General features: G+C 44.3%; 1 protein-coding gene across 5 annotated transcripts in view; it reads right to left on the bottom strand.

Annotated features, from left to right (window-relative positions):
- RALGAPB (Ral GTPase activating protein non-catalytic subunit beta) overlaps positions 1-21,720 on the bottom strand; it is a 106,712-nt gene extending 84,992 nt beyond the window's left edge. For 4 of the 5 annotated variants that reach the window (XM_062204191.1, XM_062204194.1, XM_062204193.1 and 1 more), the window contains exons 1-3: positions 21,489-21,720; positions 3,397-3,612; positions 732-934 (exon numbers count right to left, since the gene is read on the bottom strand). In XM_062204191.1, the coding sequence (XP_062060175.1) occupies positions 732-934; positions 3,397-3,582 (389 nt within the window). In that variant the 5' untranslated portion in view covers positions 3,583-3,612; positions 21,489-21,720. Of the gene's footprint in view, positions 1-731; positions 935-3,396; positions 3,613-4,643; positions 4,720-21,488 lie in introns of those variants that run through there. The other variant, XM_062204192.1, reaches the window with a different exon arrangement.
- Positions 21,721-22,360: the final 640 nt, after the last annotated feature.

The following is a 22,360-nucleotide window of genomic DNA, read 5'->3' as shown; positions in this document are numbered from 1 at the left end:
TTTGGGGAGTGAACCAACGGAAGGAAGATCTTTCTCTCCATCTCTCTCACTGTCTATAACTTTACTTGTCAAACAAAACAAAACAAAACACAAAAACCTTTAAGATGAACACACACAGAGCCAGCGTTGCAGCATAGTAGGCTATGCCTTGTAACGTAGGCATCCCAAATCAAAGTGCCTGTTCAGGTTCATGTCCTGGCTGTTCTGCTTCCATTCCAATTTCCTATTAATTGCCTGCAAAGGCAGCAGATGATGGCTCAAGTACTTGGGCCCCTGCCACACATGTGAGAGACCCGGATGGAGTTCCTAGCTCCTGGCTTCAGCCTATTTCCGCCCTGGCTGTTGTAGGAGTAAACCAGCAGATAGAAAATCTCTTTCTCTATATCTCTGTCACTCTGCCTTTCCAATAAGTAAATAAATAAAAAAAAAGAAAGAAAGAAAGAAAGAAATTGCTATGCCTAAAAGTAACTGTCCAGTTCAACTCTTTAGGAAAGTAAATAAAACTGAAAAAAAATGATGAACACACATCTGTTAAAACATCCTAGTAAGAACAACAAAACCAAAAAAAACTTAGTAAACATTATAAGCCAATCTCTTAATCATATTAATATACTCTAATTGAATGAGTATTAATGTTTAAAGGATTAGCAAAATGATCTCCTATATATAAAAAATGTATGAAAATGTTATGAAGATCCTGAAAGCAAGCCAGATACATTGGTATAACTTACCTAGGTACAAAAAGATTTTGGAGGTGTTTTAGTATGCTTTGAACATATAGATTAGGCTCTTTAATAACTGGTAATGGAATAGAATCTTTTGGCAACACTAAAGCCATAATCCAGTCTGTATACACATCAACACAATATTTTACAGTCTCTCCATCCAGTGGAAGCGTCAGTCCATAGCAAATTACTTCCATGGTCCATTTTACCTAGACAAAAGAGAATATTCAAATGGAATTATTATACAACCTCTTAAAGTTGTCAAACTTCTAAATCTGCAGTATATTCATTTCAATATAAATACCAGATTTAGTCTAGAGAATGCCCTTCTCATGCAACATACTCATTTTTTTAAAGATTTATTTATTTTATTTGAAAGTCAGAATTACACAAAGAGATGAGAGGCAGAGAGAGAGGTCTTCCATCAGATGGTTCACTCCCCAATTGGCCACAACAGCAGAAGCTGCGCTGATCTGAAGCCAGGAGCCAGGAGCTTTTTCAGGGACTCCTATGTAGGTGCAGGGGCCCAAGGACTTGGGCCATCTTCTACTGCCTTCCCAGGCCACAGCAGAGAGCTGGATCAGAAGTGGAGAAGCCAGGTCTTGAAATGGTGCCCATATGGGATGCCAGTGCTTCAGGCCAGGGTGTTAACCTGCTGTGCCACAGTGCTGACCCCAACATACTCACACATATTTGTTCAAGTTCCTGCCACCCATGTGAGAGACCAGGTCAGAGTACCTGGTTCCTGGCTTCAGCCTGGCCCAGCTCCAGCTGTTACAGCCATTTAGGGAATAAACTGGTAGGTGGAAGACCTGTCATTCTGCCTTTCAAATAAATATGTCTTTTTTAAAAAATAGAAAATTTTAATTGGTCTCTCTACTCAGCTTGCATATAGGCATGTATATCATTTAGGAAATCTGCACGTGAATTCAACGATATTCCATCTCCAATTATGCAAATGACAGGATAATGAACTATTCAACTCTTACAACAGTTTTCTCTGTTACAAAATATAACATTTAAGATAAACAGGACAGAACAACCACAGATGAGAAGGGACTAAAGCCAAAAAAATCTGAACATGGCACTCAGCTGCATCAAATGAGTTTCAGCCTCCTGTCCCATTGAATCATGTTCTAAAGGCTGAGAAAAACTGCCAACAAGCCTACAGAGCCCAGCACACAGTCACAAAGATAGGTGAGGGGCTCTGGAAAAGGGCAAATATCTTCCTTTGCAGAAGAGGATGAAACTACATCCCACTCACTGTAGACTGGAAAATTTAAGTGAATTCCAGACTAAACTTTGGGACAAATTACCAAGCAGATGACCAGTGAACACTTAGAAAAGGGAAGTATGATCCCTGACAACCAGGCTGCTCACGTCAAGCCACACTCACTCCTTTAATACAAGCTTCACTCCTTTTATTAACAGGGCTACTGTGAAGAGAGCTGACAATTATGCAGCGCTTGTGGTTTACAAAGCACTTTCTTTAATATCATCTGACCATTGCAACAACCCTGAATGAGACTAAATTCACTTTATACAGAAGAAAACTGAAGCTTAACAAGATTAACTGATTTAGCACAAGTCACTGATTTGTAAATAGTGAAGCTGAAAATTTGAACACTTGTCTTCCAACTAGAAATTTGAAGCAATTCTCACCATACTATTAACAGCCTTCTATGGAAAAGGGGTATCTGGGCTTCTTCAAGAAATCTGCTTAGATGCAGAATACCTTTACGACCATCATGGAGACATACTGCCACAGGATGGTCAAATGGCTGAATGCATAACCATCCAAAGCATCACATGAGAGAGTAGCAATGAAGTAATTACCAACATCATTTTGGAAAAAGGTACCCAGTAGCATACCAGAGACCCTACCAAGATTTTAACTTAGGAAGAGATAACATTCTGCTTACCATCTGTAGATATCATGAAACTAAAAAGGGTAGCTGATGGGCCTTCAGTCAGGGGCCTTCTAGAGGTAGGAATGAGGCCCTACACACACACACACACACACATCTGAATGGAAATCACAAGACCAAACCTAGAGCTTAGGGGAAAGGGTCTGACACTCAAGTCTGTTCTGGGCACGGGGCATGGCTAGTATGAAATCCCAGCAACAAAAAGATACAACCAATTCCTTATAACCAACTCCTCCAAACTCCCAGCCCCAACCCATCATCCCAAAATGATATCAAAACTAAGAAGTCGGCCAGCGCTGTGGCTTAACAGGCTAATCCTCCGCCTTGCGGTGCCAGCACACTGGGTTCTAGTCCCGGTTGGGGCACCAGATTCTATCCCGGTTGCCCCTCTTCCAGGCCAGCTCTCTGCTATGGCCCGGGAAGGCAGTGGAGGATGGCCCAAGTGCTTGGGCCCTGCACCCGCATGGGAGACCAGGAGAAGCACCTGGCTCCTGCCATTGGATCAGTGAGATGCGCCGGCCACACAGCGGCCATTGGAGGGTGAACCAACGGCAAAAGGAAGACCTTTCTCTCTGTCTCTCTCTCTCTCAATATCCACTCTGCCTGTCAAAAAAAAAAAAAAAAAAAAAAAAACCTAAGAAGTCACACTATTTGGGGCAGAAATTTATTTAAAAGTCAGTGTTCAATAAATTCTCCAATAACAAACATTTTCACACACTAGAATAAAATGAAGAAACACTTACTTCTTTGTCAGTTTTTAACAAACTTTCACTAGCAGCCACCGAAGGGGTACCTAATGCTTGACCGAGAGGACGGACAACTGCATTCGCCACCTCTCGACCAACACTCTCTGGATAGCTGTGAAGCACACTGGTATGGCCCTGATCATTCTGAATCACCAGATGCAGTGACCTCCACTCAGAGTACATCGTGCCACTAAAGGACTATCCAACTGACACCTGCAAAGACAAAACAGAAATGCATGTCAAATTATACTACCATAAATTAAGTAAAATAAGAAACCCAGATTTACTTTAAATGATAAGATAAAAGCTATAAACATATTACCTCCAGAAGAAAGGAAAAAAATATATCTAAACATTTTGGAAATGTCCCAAAACAGCCTCATGGTAAGATAAGAAAGGAAGGCAGACCCTGGGACACAGCTGTCTGAGCATCTAACCCAGACAGCCCTCAGAAGCCCTCAAGTAGAGTTAGGGAAGATGGCTATTAAGCAAAGGAATAAAATGATCAGAGCTGGAACCCTGATAGCATGAGGGAACCCACCCCCATTCAATAGTTCTAGGATAGAAAAAATGGAGAATGAAGTGCACTCAGTAGGAAGTGGAAACAAAGAGGTTTTTTTTAAAGATTTATTTATTTATTTATTTATTTGAAAGTCAGAATTACACAAAGAGAGGAGAGGCAGAGAGAGAGAGAGGTCTTCCATCCGATGGTTCACTCCCCAGTTGGCTGCAACAGCCAGAGCTGTGCTGATCCAGGAGCCAGGAGCTTCCTCCGGGTCTCCCACGCGGGTGCAGGGGCCCAAGGACTTAGGCTATCTTCTACTGCTTTCCCAGGCTATAGCAAAGAGCTGGATCAGAAGAGGAGCATCCAGGAATCGAACTGGCGCCCATATGGGATGCCAGAGCTTCAGGCCAGGACGTTAATCCACTGCGCCACAGTGCTGCTGCCCCTCCCCACCTTTTAAAGATTTATTAACAAAGAGTTTTAAGATTTAGATTTTTCAGTCAAGGTTTCTAAGTACAGTAGTCCCATCTTATCTGTGGTTTTGCTTTCCACAGTTTCAGTTACCAGAAATCAACCATGGCTCAAGAAATATTAAATAGAAAATTCTAGAAAAAAAATTCATAAGTTTTAAACCACACACCATTCTGAGTAGCATGAAAAAATCTCAGGCTGTCTCACCCCTCCTAGGGTGTAAAATCATCCCTTTGTCTCAGATATCCATGCTAGTTAAACTACTCACCTGTTACTTAGTCACTTAGTGGCCATCGCAGCTGTCCGATAACTGTCTAGGACTGATCACAGTGCTTGTGTTCAAGTAACCTTATTTTACTTAGTAATGGCATCAAAGCACAAAACTAGTCATTCTGGCAACTTAGATATGCCAAAGAGAAGCCATAAAATGCTTCTTTTAAGTTAAAAGAAAAACGTTGTCAACCTGGGAAAGGAATAAAAATGTATGCTCAAGTTGCAAAGATCTACACTAAGAACAAAATTTTTTTTTAAGATTTCTTGTTTATTTTAATGCAGACAGAGAGAAAGAAATCTTCCATCTGCTGGTTCATGCCCCAAAACGGTCTCAACAGCCAGGGCTGGGCCAGGCCAAAGCCAAGAGCCCAGAACTCTATCAGGTCTCCCGTGTGGATGGCAGGGGCCAAATACTTGGGCCATCTTCCACTCTTTCCCAAAAACATTAGCAATGAACTGGGTGGAAAGGGAAGTAGTCAGGACTGTAGCTGGTACTCCAATATGGAATGCTAGTATCCCAAGTGGTGGCTTAAATTCATTACACCACAACACCACCCCCGGAACAATTCTATCTGTGAAATTGTGAAGAAGGAAAAAGAAATTAATGCTAGTTTTGCTGTCACACCTCAAACTGCAAAAGTTATGGCCACAGTGTGTGATAAGCACTTACCTAAGATGGAAAGGGTATTAAATTTGTAGGTAGAAGAAATAAGCAGAAAATGTGTTCTCACTAACGACAACATCTTACACCACAAAGCACTAATCCTAAACCAGCCTGCAAGGTTTAAGTCTCTTTGGTTTGAGGACCCACTGAGAGTCTTAGAAAGAATCTCCCAGATAGAGGGGTATTCTGTTCCTATTATATACGAGAAATAAATCCTTGTAACTTTCCACCAATGTTCTTAAATTAGACTTACACAATTCCTTGAAAATATTTTATTCCCTGCAATAGTGATGCTCAAATTTCCAGTAAAGGAACACCTAGAAGTTACAATGTTCTTTAGAGAACATATTAAAAGCTGCCACTTATTGGGGGCCGGCGCCATGGCTCACTTGGTTAATCCTCCGCCTGCGGCGCCGGCATTCCATATGGGCACCGGGTTCTAGTCCCGGCTGCTCCTCTTCCAGTCCAGTTCTCTGCTGTGGTCCAGGAAGGCAGTGAAGGATGACCCAGGTGCTTGGGCCCCTGCACCTGCATGGGAGACCAGGAGGAGGCGCCTGGCTCCTGGCTTTGGAAAGGTGTAGCTCTGGCCATTTAGGGGGTAAACCAGCAGAAGGAAGACTTTCTCTTTGTCTCTTTCACTAACTCTGTCAAGTTAAAAAACAAAAAACAAAAAGCTGCCACTTATTAAGATTTATTACATGTTACTCACATAGTCATCAAAACAATCCTATGAATTCTCACAATACCCTATTCCACAGATGAAACAGTCTGCTTCTTACTTTACCTAGGATTCAGACAGACCTGGGTTTTGAACCCATTTCTGTTGGGCTCCATACTCTATCCTGTATAGTCTACAAGGCAGGCACCGCTGCTGCCTGTGCTGTACACTCTCATGAAATGATACCTAAGTCTATCATACAAACAAGACATTTTAGCCACAGAAAACATATCTGTGCAAATGCCATGTAAATACCATCACCATAAATGCCTGACTCATAGAGACTCAAGGATGGTTAGCTCTTTACAATTTACTTTTGTTAGATTCCATTTTCTACTTGTTCTAAAATCTGTTGCCCAGAGAGCAGTTTAAGCAAAACACATGGAAACAATCACTCTTGAAAAAGTTTTATCCCTTAAGCAAATTTTTCGTCAAACTGGGAAGAGACTAGCATTGTTGTAGTTTATCCTGGAAAACCTCATTCCAGCTTACCAAACATTAGTGTTTTTCAAGAGCCTATTGCTTTTGAAAGTCACAGATCATACAATGGAAAAATCTTGACCATCAGTCAAAGTCACAATCTGATTCTGAATGGCCTTTTCTTCTCCTTTCCATATATAAGAATCCATCACTGTCCCTCCCCATTTTGTTTCTTTTCTTAGATCCTATTCAAACTAATCAGCTTCTTTCAGAATCTGAGGGACTCTGGGCATAGGCACCTTTCAGTGATCCTATAAGGATCTTCTGATCTCTCTGATCTTTTCCTGAAAATGGGAAGGCAGGAGGGATGGCTCCATTTCTAACAAGGTATCCACATTCACAGAAATGGTAGAAGTGTCTACTGACAATTTCCTCATGATTTATAAGAAAATTCTCCAACAATATCATGGTGTCCTGAATAAGCACCCTAAAACATGGAAAGGGGAAAAGGAATGCTCAGATAGGGAGCCATTACCTTCAGAACACAACTTACTCCCACACCACACACATTTTTGGGCTTTTTAATTAATATCCATATACGTATATACATTCATACACCTATGTACATGTACATATACAGTATATACATAGTACAAGAATGGTGATGGGGCTGGTGCTGTGGCGTAGTAGGTAAAGCCGCAGCTGCAGTGCCGCCATCCCATTTGGACACTGGTTTAAGTCCTTGCTGCTCCCCTTCTGACCCAGATCTCTGCTACGGCGTGGGAAAGTAGTAGAAGACGGCCTAAGTCCTCGGGCCCCTGAACCCACGTGGGAGACCTGGAAGAAGCTCCCGGCTCCTGGCTTCAGATCGACGCATCTCCAGCCATTGCAGCCATTTGGGGAGTGAACCAGCAGAAGGAAAACCTCTCTCTCTCTCTCTCTGCCTCTCAAATAAATAAATAAACCTTAAAAAAATAAAAAAAAGAGTGGTGAACAACTTGTGAAAAAATGAAACCAGAGTAATTCTATTTTAGTGCAAAAATTTTTTCTGAAATCCATGCATATAGCTTTTCATAATATGTATTTTTCATAAGTTGTTGAAGACCTCTTGTATACACACTGTAAAGTATCTTATATACATACACAAGAATATTATACTGGGGAGATTTTTGTTTTATCTAGTGTAGTTTATCATCTTTTCCATTTTTTGTTTGGCTTCATTCCCTGTCAAAACAATTTGTTTCCCTGGACAATCCAAATTAAGAACTGTTTTCTCCACCCAAACTCAATCGTATTAAAATAACTACAAACATAGCTAGAAATTGTACACTTTTCTGTATCATGTTTTTTCCATTCAACAGTACCTCATGAACACTCTTCTGATTAAAAGTAGATTCTTTTTAATAGTCATGCAATATTCTACAGCGTAGCTGTGGCATAATTTACTTACTCAGTAAGTAAATGTGCATTTACTTAATTTTCTATTTTTTTTTTTGGTCACCAGGAAATAACGATGTGGTAAACAAGCCCGGAGCATATCCATAAATCTCTATTCAGTGCCCTTTCTCCAAGACTGAAAATGCTGGATCAAAGGATATATGTATTTTAACATTAATAGGTCTTTCAAGATTGCCTCCCCAAAAAAAGCTGTAACAATTCTCATTTGTATTAGGTATCGAGAGCCTTCCCCTCCTCTCACCCTCCACTCCCTGCCATGAATCAGTTTCATTTATTGGCCAATTTGACATATGCAAAGTGAAATTTCATTGCTCTAATCAAATATTTCCTTATATTTTATAGCTACTGATTTTGAGTCTATCTTAAAAGGTTCCTCCCTCCAGTCCTCCTCTATCAGCGAAATTATGGGTCACAAAGTAAATCTAACAGGTAATAATTCTGATTTTTACTTCCATTTTTAAAAGATTTATTTATGTATTTAAAAGACAATTACAGAGACAGAGAAAGAAAGAGAGAGATCTTTCATCTACTGGTTCACTCCCCAAATGGCCACAACAGCTAGAGCTGGGCTAAGCCAAAGCTAGGAGAGCCAGGAATTCCATCTGGGTCTCCCATAGAGGTGGCCAAGGACTGGAGCCATCTTCCATTGCTTTCCCAGGCTCAACTGCAGGGAGCTAGATCAGAAGTGGAGAAGCTGGGACTCCAACTGTGGAAATATTAAAGGCAAGTTTGGTTAACACAATGGTTGGGGTGTCTGTATTATGGGCAGAGTCAGGAAATCTAGATATCCTGAAACAAAAGACAGTTCTGCATAATGAAAAATTATGCCACATCTCACACACCATTTGAATGGCTTCCAGAAAATCATTCTATTCTTGTCTAAAATTTAGCTCAATTTTATAAATATAAAACATATTGCTATTTTAATGTATTTAATTTTCTAATAGTACAATTGTGCTACTCATGCAAATCACAAAAAGAGTGAAGTTTATGATTTAGACCACTGCCTTAGGGGCCAGCATTGCGGTACAGGGGTTAAGTGGCCACCACTGAAACTGGCATCTTATATGAGTGCTGGTTTGAGTCCCAGCTGCCTCACTTCTCATTCAGCTCATTGTTATTGCACTAGGAAAGCAGCAGAATATGGCCCAAGTACCTGGACCCCTGCCACTCATGTGGGAGATCAGGATGGAGTTCCTGGCTCCTAGCTTCAGCCTGGCCCAGCTCCAGCCATTGCAGCCTTATGGGGAGGGAACCAGCGGATGGGAAGTGTCTCTCTCTCTCTCTCTCTTTAAATAAATAAATCTTAAAAAAAATAGAACTCTGCCTTATAAAAATTTATTTACTACTACAGAATAACATCACCAATGGCCATGCCACCTGTGATATGAGCTGTTAATACTATGTTCACTGATATTAGGAACACAATCAGGGACTGCCTACTTCTACATTCTTACTTAGTTCTTATTTCAAAATGTCAAATATGAAGAAAAAAATGTCATATTATTGCATTTGTCTACTTCATTATTCCCTCTAGTACAATTAAGCCTAACTTTTCAGTGAAATATTAATTTTATTAGGACAGTAATTTATGGTTTTCATTGATTTTGTTACATCCTGCATGTTGGTAGGTTATACATTATCTATTAATTTCAGGATTAAAAAAAAAAGTAGTCATTACTGCGGTTAGCATTGTGGCACATCAGGTTAAACTGCCTCCTCTTGACACCGGCATCCCATGTGGGTCCCAGTTTAAGTCCCAGCTGCCCCACTTTTGATCCAGGTCCCTGCTAATGAGCCTGGGAAAGCAGCAGCAGATGGCCCAAGTCCTTGGGCCCCTGCACCCATGTAGGAGACCTGAATGGAGTTCCAGGATCCTGGCTTCAGGCAGGCCTAGCCACTATGGTCATTTGGGGAATGAATTAGCAGATGGAAGAACCCCCTCTCTCCCTCGCTCTAAGACTGCCTTTCAATAAATAAATAATTTTTTTTAAAAAAGTCATTACTGAAGCAAGCATTTGGTACAGTAGTTAAGTCACTGCTTGGGATGCCTGCATCCTATATTGGAGTGTCTGGGTTTAGAATTCAGCTTCCTTCTCCATTACAGCTTCCTGTTAATGTACACCCTGAGGGGCAATAGGGGATGGCTCAAGTACTTGGGCCCCTGCCACCCATATGGGAGACCTGAAGTAAAAGTTCCTAGCTCTTGGTTTCGGCCTGACCCAGCCCCAGCAGTGGGCATTTGCAAAGTTAATCAGCAGATGAAAGATTCCTCCCTCCTTCTAGTAAATAAAATTTATTTATTTGTAATATAAAGAGAACAAGTTCACATAGTTCATAGACACAATTTTCTTTTTTAAAGATTTATTTATTTCAAAGTCAAGAGTTACAAAGAGGACAGAGGAATAGAGAGAGAGAGATCTTAAACTGCTGGTTCACTCCCCAGATGGCTGAAATGGCTGGGGCCGGGGCCAGGGCCAGGCGGAAGCCAGGTGCTTCTTCCAGGTCTTCCAAAAGGGTGGCTGGGGCACAAGCACTTGAACCATACTCCACTGCTTTTACCAGGCCATTATTAGGGAGCTGGATCAGAAGTGGAACAGCCAGAACTAGAACTTCCAGTTCAGCTCCCTGGGAAGGCAATAGATGATGGCTCAAGAAGTTGGGTCCCTGTCACCCATGTGAAAGATACAGACAGAGTTTGAGGTCCCTGGATTCCACTGTCCCCACCCTGGCCATTGCAGTCACTTGGGGAGTGAACCTGTAGATAGAAGAAGATCTCTCCATCTCAGTCATTCTGCCTTTCAAATAAATGAAGTAAATCTTCAAACATACACACAAATAAGATCTTCCTCTTGCTGTTGCAACTCAAGCTTTCCAAAGCAACAAATATCAGCGATCTCAGAGAATATCACTAATTTTCAGGAGCTAGAATTGTTGCATAGCCTAGACCCTCTTGGGCAAGGATATGCATATCTGCTTCAATCTCTTGGGACATCATCATAGCAGAACTTTGCTATCCCTTGACCATCTACTCCATTTGCCATGGAACTTTCTCCAGCTCCATCCTATCAATAACTTGGACACTGTAAGGTACTGAAAGCTAACAGGCCATTTTTCTAGCATCCACACAAGGACAGCATAGATGTTTTTCCAGGACACAGAAGACAGAAACATCAAACTAGATGTTTGTTTCGGTGCAAAAATTTTTTAAATCTATAGTTTTTCTTAATAATCCATATTTTGAGCCCATTGTTGTGGCATGGCAGGTTAAGTCACCACTTCCAACACCAGCATCCCACACAGGCGCCAGTTTGAGTCCTTGCTACTCCACTTCCAATCCAGTTCCCTGCTAAACTGCCTAGGAGTGGCCAGCACTGTTGCATAGGTTAAGCTTCCACCTGCAGTGCCAGCATCCCTATATGGGTTCAAGTCCCAGCTGCTCCACTTCTGATCCAGCTCCCTGATAATGGTCTGGGACAGCAGTGGAAGACGGCTCAAGTGCTTGGGCCCCTGAATCCATAAGGAAGACCCATAAGAAGCTCCTGGCTCCCATAATGGGAGACTCGTAAGAAGCTCCTGGTTCCTGGCTTCGGATCAGCCCAGGTCCGGCCATTGCAGCCCTCTGGGAAGTGAATCAGCAGATGGAAGACCTCTCTGTCTCTCCCTCTGTCTGTAACTGTGCCTCTCAAATAAATCTTAAAAAATAAATAAAGTACCTGAGAAAGTAGCAGAAAATGACCCAAATCCTTGGACCCCTGATTCCATGGGAAATACAGTTCTGGGCTCCTGGCAGGTTGTTGTGGCTACTGGGGAGTGAACCAATGGATGGAAGCTCTTTTCCTGTCTCTCCTTAACTCTGCCTTTCTTTTTTTTTTTTTTTTGGACAGGCAGAGTGGACAGTGAGAGAGAGACAGAGAGAAAGGTCTTCCTTTTGCCGTTGGTTCACCCTCCAATGGCCGCCGCGGTAGGCGCACTGCGGCCGGCGCACCGCGCTGATCTGATGGCAGGAGCCAGGTGCTTCTCCTTGTCTCCCATGGGGTGTAGGGCCCAAGCACTTGGGCCATCCTCCACTGCACTCCCTGGCCATAGCAGAGAGCTGGCCTGGAAGAGGGGCAACCGGGACAGGATCGGTGCCCCGACTGGGACTAGAACCCGGTGTGCCGGCGCCGCAAGGCGGAGGATTAGCCTAGTGAGCCGCGGCGCCGGCCAAACTCTGCCTTTCAAATAACTAAATCTTTTTGTTTAAAAATGCACATTTTGGGGCCGGCGCTGTGGCGCAGTAGGTTAATGCTCTGGCCTGAAGTGCCGCAACCCATATGGGCGCTGGTTCAAGACTTCCCATCCAGCTCTCTGCTATGGCCTGGGAAAGTAGTAGAAGATGGCCCAAGTCCTTGGGCCTCTGCGCCCGCATGGGAGACCTGGAAGGAGCTCCTGGCTCCTGGGTTTGGATCAGCGCAGCTCTGGCCATTGTGGCCAATCTGGGAGTTAACCAGCGGTTGGAAGACCTCTCTCTCTCTCTCTGCCTCTCCTCTCTCTGTGTAACTCTTTCAAATAAATGAATAAATCTTAAAAAAAAAAAAAGAACATGTTACATTAAGAATACTATTTTAAAAATAAATAAATATATAAAACGCGCATTTTGCATGGACCTTTTTAAGGCCTATCATACATATGAATTTCACAATTATTTTGCACCAAAATAAACTTCATCCTGACCACATATGTGAAACATTCAGACAACAGCAAGAACTACCAAGTTGACTTAGTTAATAAGTACTTATTATATACCATATACAATGCACAGTACTTTTTAAAATATTTATTTATGGGGCCAGCACTGTGGCACAGCAGGTTAAAGCCTTGGCCTGAAGCACCAGCATCCCATATGGGTGCCGGTTCTGGTCCCGGCTGCTCCTCTTCGATCCAGCTCTCTGCTATGGCCTGGGAAAGCAGCAGAAGATGGCCCAAGTCCTTGGGCCCCTGTACCCACATGGGAGACCTGGAAGAAGCTCCTGGCTTTGGATCAGCTCAGCTCCGGCCGTTGCGGCCATCTGGGGAGTGAACCAGTGGATAGAAGACCTCTCTCTCTGTCTCTACCTCTCTTTTTAACTCTTTCAAATAGATAAAATAAATCTTTGAAAAAAAAAAAATAAAACATTTATTTATTTGAAAAGCAAGTGACAGACACACAAGTCAGGGGTTAGGGTTGGAGGTAGGGGAAGAGAGCAGAGAAAGAAAGATCTATCTACTGTTTTACTCCACAAATGGCTACAACTGCCAGGGCTGCTAAAGGCTGAAGCCAAGAGCCTGGAACTCTATCCTGGTCTCCCAGGTGGGTAGCAGGGGTCCAGGTATTTGGGCCATCTTCCACTGCATTCCTAAGCACATTAGCAGAGTTGGATCAGAAGCAAAGCAGCCAATACTCAAACTGGCATTACAACATGGCATTGCAAGTAGCACTGCAAGCTGGTATTGCAAGCAGCAGCTTAACCCACTGTGGTACAATGCTGGCTCCCAATGCACAGTTTAAGATCATGAAGTAGGAGCTGGCATTGTGGCATAGAAGGTTAAGCTGCCGTCTACAATGCCAGCATTCCATATGTGCACTGACTCAAGTCCCATCCGTTCTACTTTCAATTCAACTTCCTATGAACATGCCTGGGAAAACAATGGAACATGACCCAAGTACTTAGGATCCTGCCATCCACATGGACTCATCCACATGAGAGACAAGGGTAGAGTTCCTAGCTCCTGGCTTCAGTTTGGCTCAATTCTGGCCATTGCAGCCATTTGGGGAGTGAAACAGCAGGTTTAAGAACTTTCTCACTCTATTTCTTCTTCTCTGTCACTCAGTCTTTCAAATAAATAAATAAATCTTTATATATATATATATATATATATGACCATAATGGAGATGATTAATAGGACTTTTTTTTTTTTTTTTAATATTTATTTGAGAGGTAGAGTTACAGACAGTGAGAGGGAGAGACAGAGAGAAAGGTCCTCCCTCCGCTGGCTCACTTCCCAAATGGCCACAACAATCAGAACTGCACGGATCTGAAGCCAGGAGCCAGGCGCCCCCTCCTGATCTCCCAGGTGGGTGCAGGGGCCCAAGGAATTTGGGCCATCCTCTACTGCTCTCCCAGGACACAGCAGAGAGCTGGACTGGAAGTGGAGCAGCTGAGACTAGAACTGGCGCCCATGTGGGATCCCAGCGCCACAGGCAGAGGATTAACCCATTGTGCCACGGTGCCAGCCCCTAATAGGACTTCATTTCTGTTTTCAAGGAGTCTCTCCAGCTAAGCTAAGACATAGACATAAATAACTATAAGTTAGAATGGCAAAGTGTGAAATGTGGTTTTTAAAAGCTATAAGCAAGATCCTGTGGACGTCTTTAGGAGAAAGACTATTTTGATTGAAAAATAAGATAACATCAGGAAAGACTATAGACATGGGGCATATGAATTGAGACACTGAAAGAAGGTTACAATTTTTAAAATTAATTCATTAATTAATTAGAAAGGCCAGAACGGCAGAGAGAGGGAGAGACAGAGATTTTCTATTCCCTGATTTATTCCTCAAATGGCCACAACAGCCAGGGCTGGGCCAGCAGTCAAGAACTCCATCCCGGTCTCCCAATGTGGGTGACGGGGCCTAAGCACTTGGGCCATCATCCGTGCTTTTCCAGGCACATTAGCAGGGAACTGAATCAGAAGCAGAGCAGCCAAAAGCTGAACAAGCATTCTGATATGGGACGCTGGTGTCAAACCTGCTGAGCCACATGCCAGCCCCAAGAGGTTACAATTCTGACAAAGGTGAGATAATTGAATAGATGAGAACAAGAAGGGGCAGGAGGGAGGACAGAAAATGCACGAGAGGAAGGACACTTGTTTCAGGAAAAGCACCTGAACCTAGAAACCCAGAGCGGCAGGACAGAAGCTATTCATGGAAAGTGGCAAGATATTAAAGGTAAGCAGTGACCAATTTTGGTGGTCTCTGAATGCCAGGACTGGAGATTTGTAAATCAGTAAAAACTGGAGGTAGAAAATGAAAAAATGTTTAACTTCATCATAGGACTGATACAAGAACTGAATTCCCAGTAAATTTGATGGAAGTGTTCAAGAAAGGCTGACAGGAGGGCAGAACAGCAAAATGCATGTGGCTGTTAGGCACAGGCAGGGTTAGGCAAGCCAGGGACATCTGAGAACATAACTGAGGTCAGATGATAAAGGGTTCTGCTTCTAAGCTGTAAGCAGAGAAGTCTCACCATCAATGCTCCAGAAATAAATATGATAGAAGGAAAGGGAAGATGTCAACATTTCCCTACAGACTCCTTCATTTTCTTCCCAATTCTACATGTACCCATTTTCTAGGTATTGGAGGAGTTAAAATAGGCAATCTGTGCTGAGTAACAGTTTATGGCTTGTGAGAAACACCACACAGTAACATGAAAGTTTTGTCTAAACGACAAATTAATCAATTTGGTGGTAGACAAAGACCACAGCCTGACATTAATTATATCAGATGATTCACTCAATATTTATTACATGCCTTCTATGCACCACACCCAAAGAATATAGCAGTAGATAAACATCACTCCTGTTCCCACGGAGTTTCAAGTCTAACTACTGAGAATAACTTTTTAAAACTTTGTAATTCATCAGTAATTTCATTTAAAAAGTACTTATTAAAAACTTTGTAATCTATTGGTTATTTCATTAAACAAGAAGATGGGCCATGCCAGTTCTGTCCTAGGACTTAGGTATGGGGATCTAAACAGGGCATAATGGCTTCCCCACAGACAGTGTCATAGTGAGAAAGACAGGAGAAACTCATGCAGACACCACAGTACAGCAGTATTTTTATAACTTATGTGATAAGTTTTGAAGACAGTATAATACAAGAGAAAAACTACTGGAGGGGCCGGCACTGTGGCGCAGTGGGTTAATGCCCTAGCCTGAAGCGCTTGTATCCCATACGGGTGCCAGTTCGAGACCCAGCTGCTTCACTTCCCATCGAGCTCTCTGCTATGGCCTGGGAAAGCAGTGGAAGATGGCCCAAGTCCTTGGGCTTCTGCACTCACGTGGGAGACCTGGAAGAAGCTCCTGGCTTCAGATTGGCGCAGCTCCAGCTGTTGCGGTCAATTGGGGAGTGAACCATCGGATGAAAGACCTCTCTCTCTGTCTCTCTGCCTCTCCTCTCTCTGTGTAACTCTGACTTTCAAATAAATTAATAAATCTTTAAAAAAAAAAAAAAACTACTGGAGATACTGAGTTAATAATAATATACCTTCATATAAATGATAATTTTCAAATAGCTTTCATATCTATTTTAAGTATATTTCACATATTGTTATCACAATAACAAGCCTGGAAGGTTAAGTAGGACAGGCACCACTAGCTACTAGGTAAAGAAGCAAAGTGAGGGTACAACGTGCTCAGGGTCTTATCAAATAACAGCAGAGCTGGAACAAGAAACTCCACCTCTTGCCTCAAAGTCCCAGTGTTTCTTCATTCTGTCTTAACTCCATACCTCACAATATGACCTTGCACAAGTCACGTGGCAATTTTGTCATGGTTTCCTTATTTGAAAAAGAAACAATACCTGAAGTGACTTGGGAGAAGGATTAAATAAAGCAACCAAAGTCAACATACTTTGAGACTTACAAATGCAAGGGACTCAACACAAGGCATACCCGATTCTCTTAGGAAAAATAGGGTACCAGGTGCCGAAACACTGAACAAAAGGAACTGTGCTGAATCTTAAGGCACACAGGTGCACTCTAGCTTACCCACATTACTTCATGACTAATAAAGGCAACATGACTACAGTTTATAATTCTGTTGTAGTCCTACTGACCCCAGAAGGCAAACACTAATTAAGTTAGCCAAAAAAGGAACATACTCACTTATGCACCAGATCCTACCTGCTCAGGAGCCTATCAAACACCTGAACTACAGGAAAGAAAGATGGGTTCTGCCTGCATTTCTCCCAGAAGCAGAAAGCTTTTGCCGGTCCACTCAAAGAAAATTTGAACACCCTGCCTGCCCCCTCACCAGCACCTCAATAGTGCTCGTTTTTCATGCCACAGACTCTCTCTGTTCAATATAGTAGTTAAAGCCACCTACAGGGGCCAGCACTGTGGCGTAGTGGGTAAGGCCACTGCCTACAGTGCTGGCATCCCAAATGGGTGCCGGTTTGAGTCCCGGCTGCTTCACTTCCAATCCAGCTCTTAGCTATGGCCTAGGAAAGCAGTGGAGGATGGCCCAAGTCCCTGCACCCTCGTGGGAGACCTGGAAGAAGCTCCTGGCTCCTGGCTTTGAATTGGTGCAGCTCTGGCTGTTGAGGCCAAATGGGGAGTGAACCAGCAGCTGGAAGACCTCTCTCTCCCTCTCCTTTGTGTAAATCTTTCAAATAAATAAATAAATATTTAAAAAATAAAATAAAGCCACCTATAACTACTTCAATTAAAAATTCAGTTCTTTACACTAGCCACACTGAAATGTACAACAGTCACACAGAGCTAACGGCTACCATATTTGACAAAACAGATAAAAGACACAGTGCCATCAATACAGAAAATTCTATGTGACAGTTTTCTCAAATACTATTTTTATTTTTCTTACAACTCTTAACTAGTCTATAGGCTCTGTGTGGACAGGGGTCATGTCTTATTTAACTTCTTATTCCCTCCAGTTCACATGGCAAAGTGCATGTCACACACCAAGCACTCCCTGTATCTACCTGTATATCTCAAACACAGCAGACCACTCTTTCCACTTTTCTGCTCCCCAACACACATCTGCATACGCACACACACACCCCAACAGACAAGACATCCTCTCACATGAAGAGAAAGGTATGGAAGGAGACACTGCATCCAGAGAAAGGAGGCCTGGGTTTTTTTTGTTTTGTTTTGTTTTGAAAGATTTACTTATTTGAAAGGCTGAGTTACAGAGAAGAAGGGGGACAGAGAGACACAGAGGTCTTCTGTCCCCTGTTCACTCCCCATATGGCCACAACGGCAAGGGCTGGGAGGATGAAGCAGGAGCCAGGAACTTACGGGTTTCCCATGTGGGTGGCAGGGGCCCAAATAATTGAGCCATCTTCTGATGCTTTTCCCAGGCCATAAGCAGGGAGCTGGATCAAAAGTGGAGCAGCTGGTAAGCAAACCAGCACCCATATGGGATGCCAGTGTTGCAGGCAGCAGCTTTACCAGCTATGCCACAACACGGGCCCAAGGAGGCCTGCTTTCTAGTCCTGAATATGCTAGAAGTTAACCCTATAACCTAGGGCAAGATATAAAATTCCTTCATCTATGAAGTTAGAATCAAATTTCATGTACATTAATTCTAAAATTGTAATCATCTTGCAACAAAGGAAATCATGTATTCTGTCCAAAAGGTTCTGCACATGTCAAGAACACCAGAAACATTCACGGGCACCTCAAATTAAATAGAATTCATTGCTAGGTCTCTGGCTACCATGTTTACAGTCACTTCTGGTCTTTAAGCATGAAGAATTTTCCACCTATACTTTATCAGTCAATGAGAAACTTAAACCTCCGGCTTAAAAACCGAGCTTCTTCCATGTGCTGAGGCCAGACCTGGATACTCTGTCCATATCTGATCAGAGAAACAAGGGCAAGCTTCTTGAGTATCTGAATCCAACATGAATTGTCCCATCAGTTTCCATATTACTCTTAGCCTAAAAATGGGGCAAAACTGAGACAAAAAAGATTTCTATAATAACCCAGTAGCATAAAGAATACCATGTGAAGTTTGCATTTTTATTCCATCTACAGACTTCATTTTTAGGTGGTTTTTTTTTTTTTTTTTAAAGATTTATTTTACTTGAAAGTCAGAGAGAGAAGGAGAGGCAGAGAGAGGTCTTCCATCCGCTGGTTCACTCCCCAGTTGGCCACAACTGCCAGAGCTGTGCCAATCTGAAGCCAGGAGCTTCTTCCAGGTCTCCCACGTGGGTGCAGGGGCCCAAGGACTTGGGCCATCTTCTACTACTTTCCCAGCCATAGCAGAGAGCTGGATAGGAAGTGGAGCAGCCGGGACTTGAACCCACACCCATATTGGATGCCGGCACTGCAAGCAGCAGTTTTACCCGGTATGCCACAGAGCTGGCCCCTTTAAATGGTATTTAAAAAAAAAATCTTTATTGTCCAAAAACCTCTCCCCAATGACCTTCATGCATATATTCACCCACTCACTTTTATAAACCTTACATGGTTTTAAGATCAGCCAAGAGGCCGGAGCCATGGCTCAATAGGCTAATCCTCCGCCTTGAGCCTTGCGGCGCCTGCACACCGGGTTCTAGTGCCGGTTAGGGCGCTGGATTCTGTCCTGGTTGCCCCTCTTCCAGGCCAGCTCTCTGCTGTGGCCAGGGAGTGCAGTGGAGGATGGCCCAAGTCCTTGGGCCCTGCACCCCATGGGAGACCAGGAGAAGCACCTGGCTCCTGCCATCGGATCAGCGCAATGCGCCGGCCGCAGCGGCCATTGGAGGGTGAACCAATGGCAAAGGAAGACCTTTCTCTCTTTCTCTCTCTCTCACTGTCCACTCTGCCTGTCAAAAAAAAAGAAAAAAAAAAAAAAAAAAAAAAGGCCAGCCAAGAAAAAATAAAAACTGAATTAACTGGCTTGCCTTCCTTTAAAATTTCTAAATATGTGGGCCCATGGCAGTTCAGGTATTCTGCAATAAATCCATATGGGGTTTGTCAATTCCTCTAATAGCAAAGTTTACTCTTCATTAAGTACTTATGCCATCTCCCCTGGTGAACAGGATGAACTGTTACCAAAAGCAATTCCAGCTACTTGCATTTACCGAGTACAAACAAAGCAATAGCATTTGGTGGGTGACGACTAAACACTTCTATAAAAAAGTAGGGAACCTATGCAAAGGTCTTAGGGCAATAAAACACTTCCACTACAGAACTGAGCACGATAAAATCAGGAATTACACATCAACTAATGCTAACTGCACATGGTTAGTCTTAAAATAGTGCCTTGCCATAGATAAGAACTCAATGTTGAGTTTGTTGAACTGGTGGTTGGATAAATTAACAAATCTAACTAGAGTAATCTCAAAAAAAAAAAGAAAAAGAAAGAAAGAAAAACAAAACTCTGTAGGCCAATAAGTACCAAACATCTACAAAAACGAAACATAAAAGAATCTGCAGCAGGGTGTGTATGACATCACGAGGACTCAAACATTTCCATTCAGTAAGTTTTGCAAGTCTTTGTGTCAAAGTCCTGGGAGGAACAGAGATGAAGAAAAGAGTTCTGCCCCAGGTTGCTCACCATCTAGAAGGGATACAATACAGCCCAGGAAATAGCCATTAGGTTCCACCTTGATGGTGCTTATTCTAAGGAGCCAGGAAAGACCCGCGGTGGGTGAGGGTCTGGTACAAATGCACCAGGAATTCTGGGAGTTATACAAGCAAAATTAAGAACAGGGTATGTGTATAAGAAAGAGCAGACGTGTGTGTTTGGGTGGAGGAAGAAAGCGTGGAGGACAGCCTAGGCAGCAAACAGCACACACACGGATGCAGAGGGGACACCATGCGAGACCCAGGAGTAGCGTATATTTAGAAAGACTGCAAACCAACAGTTTTGCACGAGATGTACAGATTTTCAAGGGCCCAGGTGACTCAGAATTCCTGCAAGAAGACTTACTTCCCACCCCAACAGCCTTTCCCAGGATGTAGCAGTACTCGGAAGGCCTAACGAAAAGATCTCTATGGGCGGAACTCATCTGTTAAGCTCCCGGACCTTTCTCCTGCACTTTCCCTGGGAGATGCAGAAGCACCTATTGCTTCTGAAATCACTTGGGGACCTTTTCAAAAACACCGGTGTCCGCCTTCTACCCCGCCCTCCTTCCCCAAGACGTTCTGATTTAATCGGCCTGGGTGCTACACTGGCATCAGGAATCTTTAGAAGATCCCCAGGCGATTCTATCATGCAGCAGAGCTGATGGGTGAGACTTTGGACTCTGGCTTCGGGCGGCTTGGGCTCAAACGACCAGCGATGTTACTCTGGGCAAGCAAGGCGCGATGCGGCTAACAATCCATCTCGCAGGGCTGTTGCGAAGTTAGATGCGGTGAACTACATGGCCTGGCTCGATGCCTGGCGGAGAGTAAATGCTTCGCAAGAGCTGGCTGTTTACTCTCAGCACCAACTCTTCCTCGTCTGAGCGTCACCGTGCAATGGGCAGCATCGTCCCCACTGGGCGGCTGCAACTCCACCAACCCTTCCGCGGGACCAAATCTTGCCCGAGTTGCGCTCCGCTCCAGACCCGCCCCCTCCCCCAGGTCGCCACGAGCGCTCTGCCCGGCCGGGGCAGCTCCCAAGGGCCAGACCCGACCTGCACAGACCCGGACCGCGCATAGGCCATCAGCCCTGGAGCCGAGCTACCGCCGGCCCCGTGGGTCCTCCCAAAATCCGAGGATGTGCTTCCGAAGGCTGAGCATTTGGAGCTGAGAAACAAGCCTCGGCTGTCCCGGGACCGACTGGAGGGAGGGGAGGGAAAGAGAGGGGAGGGTTCCGCCGCGACGGGGCCGACCGCCCGGTTACCTGAGGCGACGGGCGGGGCCCGCATCGCTGGGGCGGGCGCCGCTGCCGCCGGCCGCACTTGGCCTTCCCCTCACGCGACCCGCGCCATAGGGCCTGCGCTTTTACTGGCCCTGCCAGCCGACCTCAGGAGGTCAGTCTGTTCACCAGTCAGTGACTCGCCCAAGGCGCTCGGGGACGACGAAGGCCAGTCGGGCCGGCCGGCTGGGCTCTGCTCAGGCAACTTCCGACTGCCAGGGGCGGCGGCGTCAAATAACTCCCCAGCTGAGTGTGTCACTGCGCATGCGCCAGGCGCATAATCATCGACTTTTACGGAGCTGAGCCGGCAGCGTCAAATAATTCCCGAGACATGGAGCCGGAAGCTGCGCGTGCGCATCCATCCCAGAAGGCCCTGCGGAGCGCGCTCCCTCCTCCCTTTCCTGCTCACAAGTGGAGAGGGAGGAGTGAAATGACGCGAGCACCTACGTCATCGAAGTACCGAGCAGAGGGGGCTGTTTTCGCTGTGGACGGAGTAAGGGGCTTCTCTGCACATTCTAGCTTCCCCCCAGGTCCTGGGAGTCTCTTACATCCCAGCATTACGGAACCCTTGCTTGGGGATAGCGCCTTTTCCCCGCCGCGCCCTGATTCCATGGGAAAGGCATGAATTTTGAGCACCACTCCACGCCAGGCCTGGTGCGAGTTAACAAGGTGAATCAGACATCAGATGTAAAGGTTCTCACGAGAGAGCTGAGCCCGACACAGGAGAGCGGGCGCAAACAGTAGGAGCAGGAGGCAGCCGTTTGGGCACCTGCGATGCATCGTTTTGTAAACAGCACCAACCACACTGTAATTTGGTTTCCGCCTCAGCCAAGCAAATAAGGTGCAGCTCAAGGACC

This window comes from Lepus europaeus, chromosome 10 (genome assembly GCF_033115175.1).
Source record: "Lepus europaeus isolate LE1 chromosome 10, mLepTim1.pri, whole genome shotgun sequence".
NCBI classification, from domain to species: domain Eukaryota; kingdom Metazoa; phylum Chordata; class Mammalia; order Lagomorpha; family Leporidae; genus Lepus; species Lepus europaeus.
The sequence above is the reverse complement of the archived record's forward strand: the minus strand, read 5'-3'. Positions and strand labels throughout refer to the sequence as shown.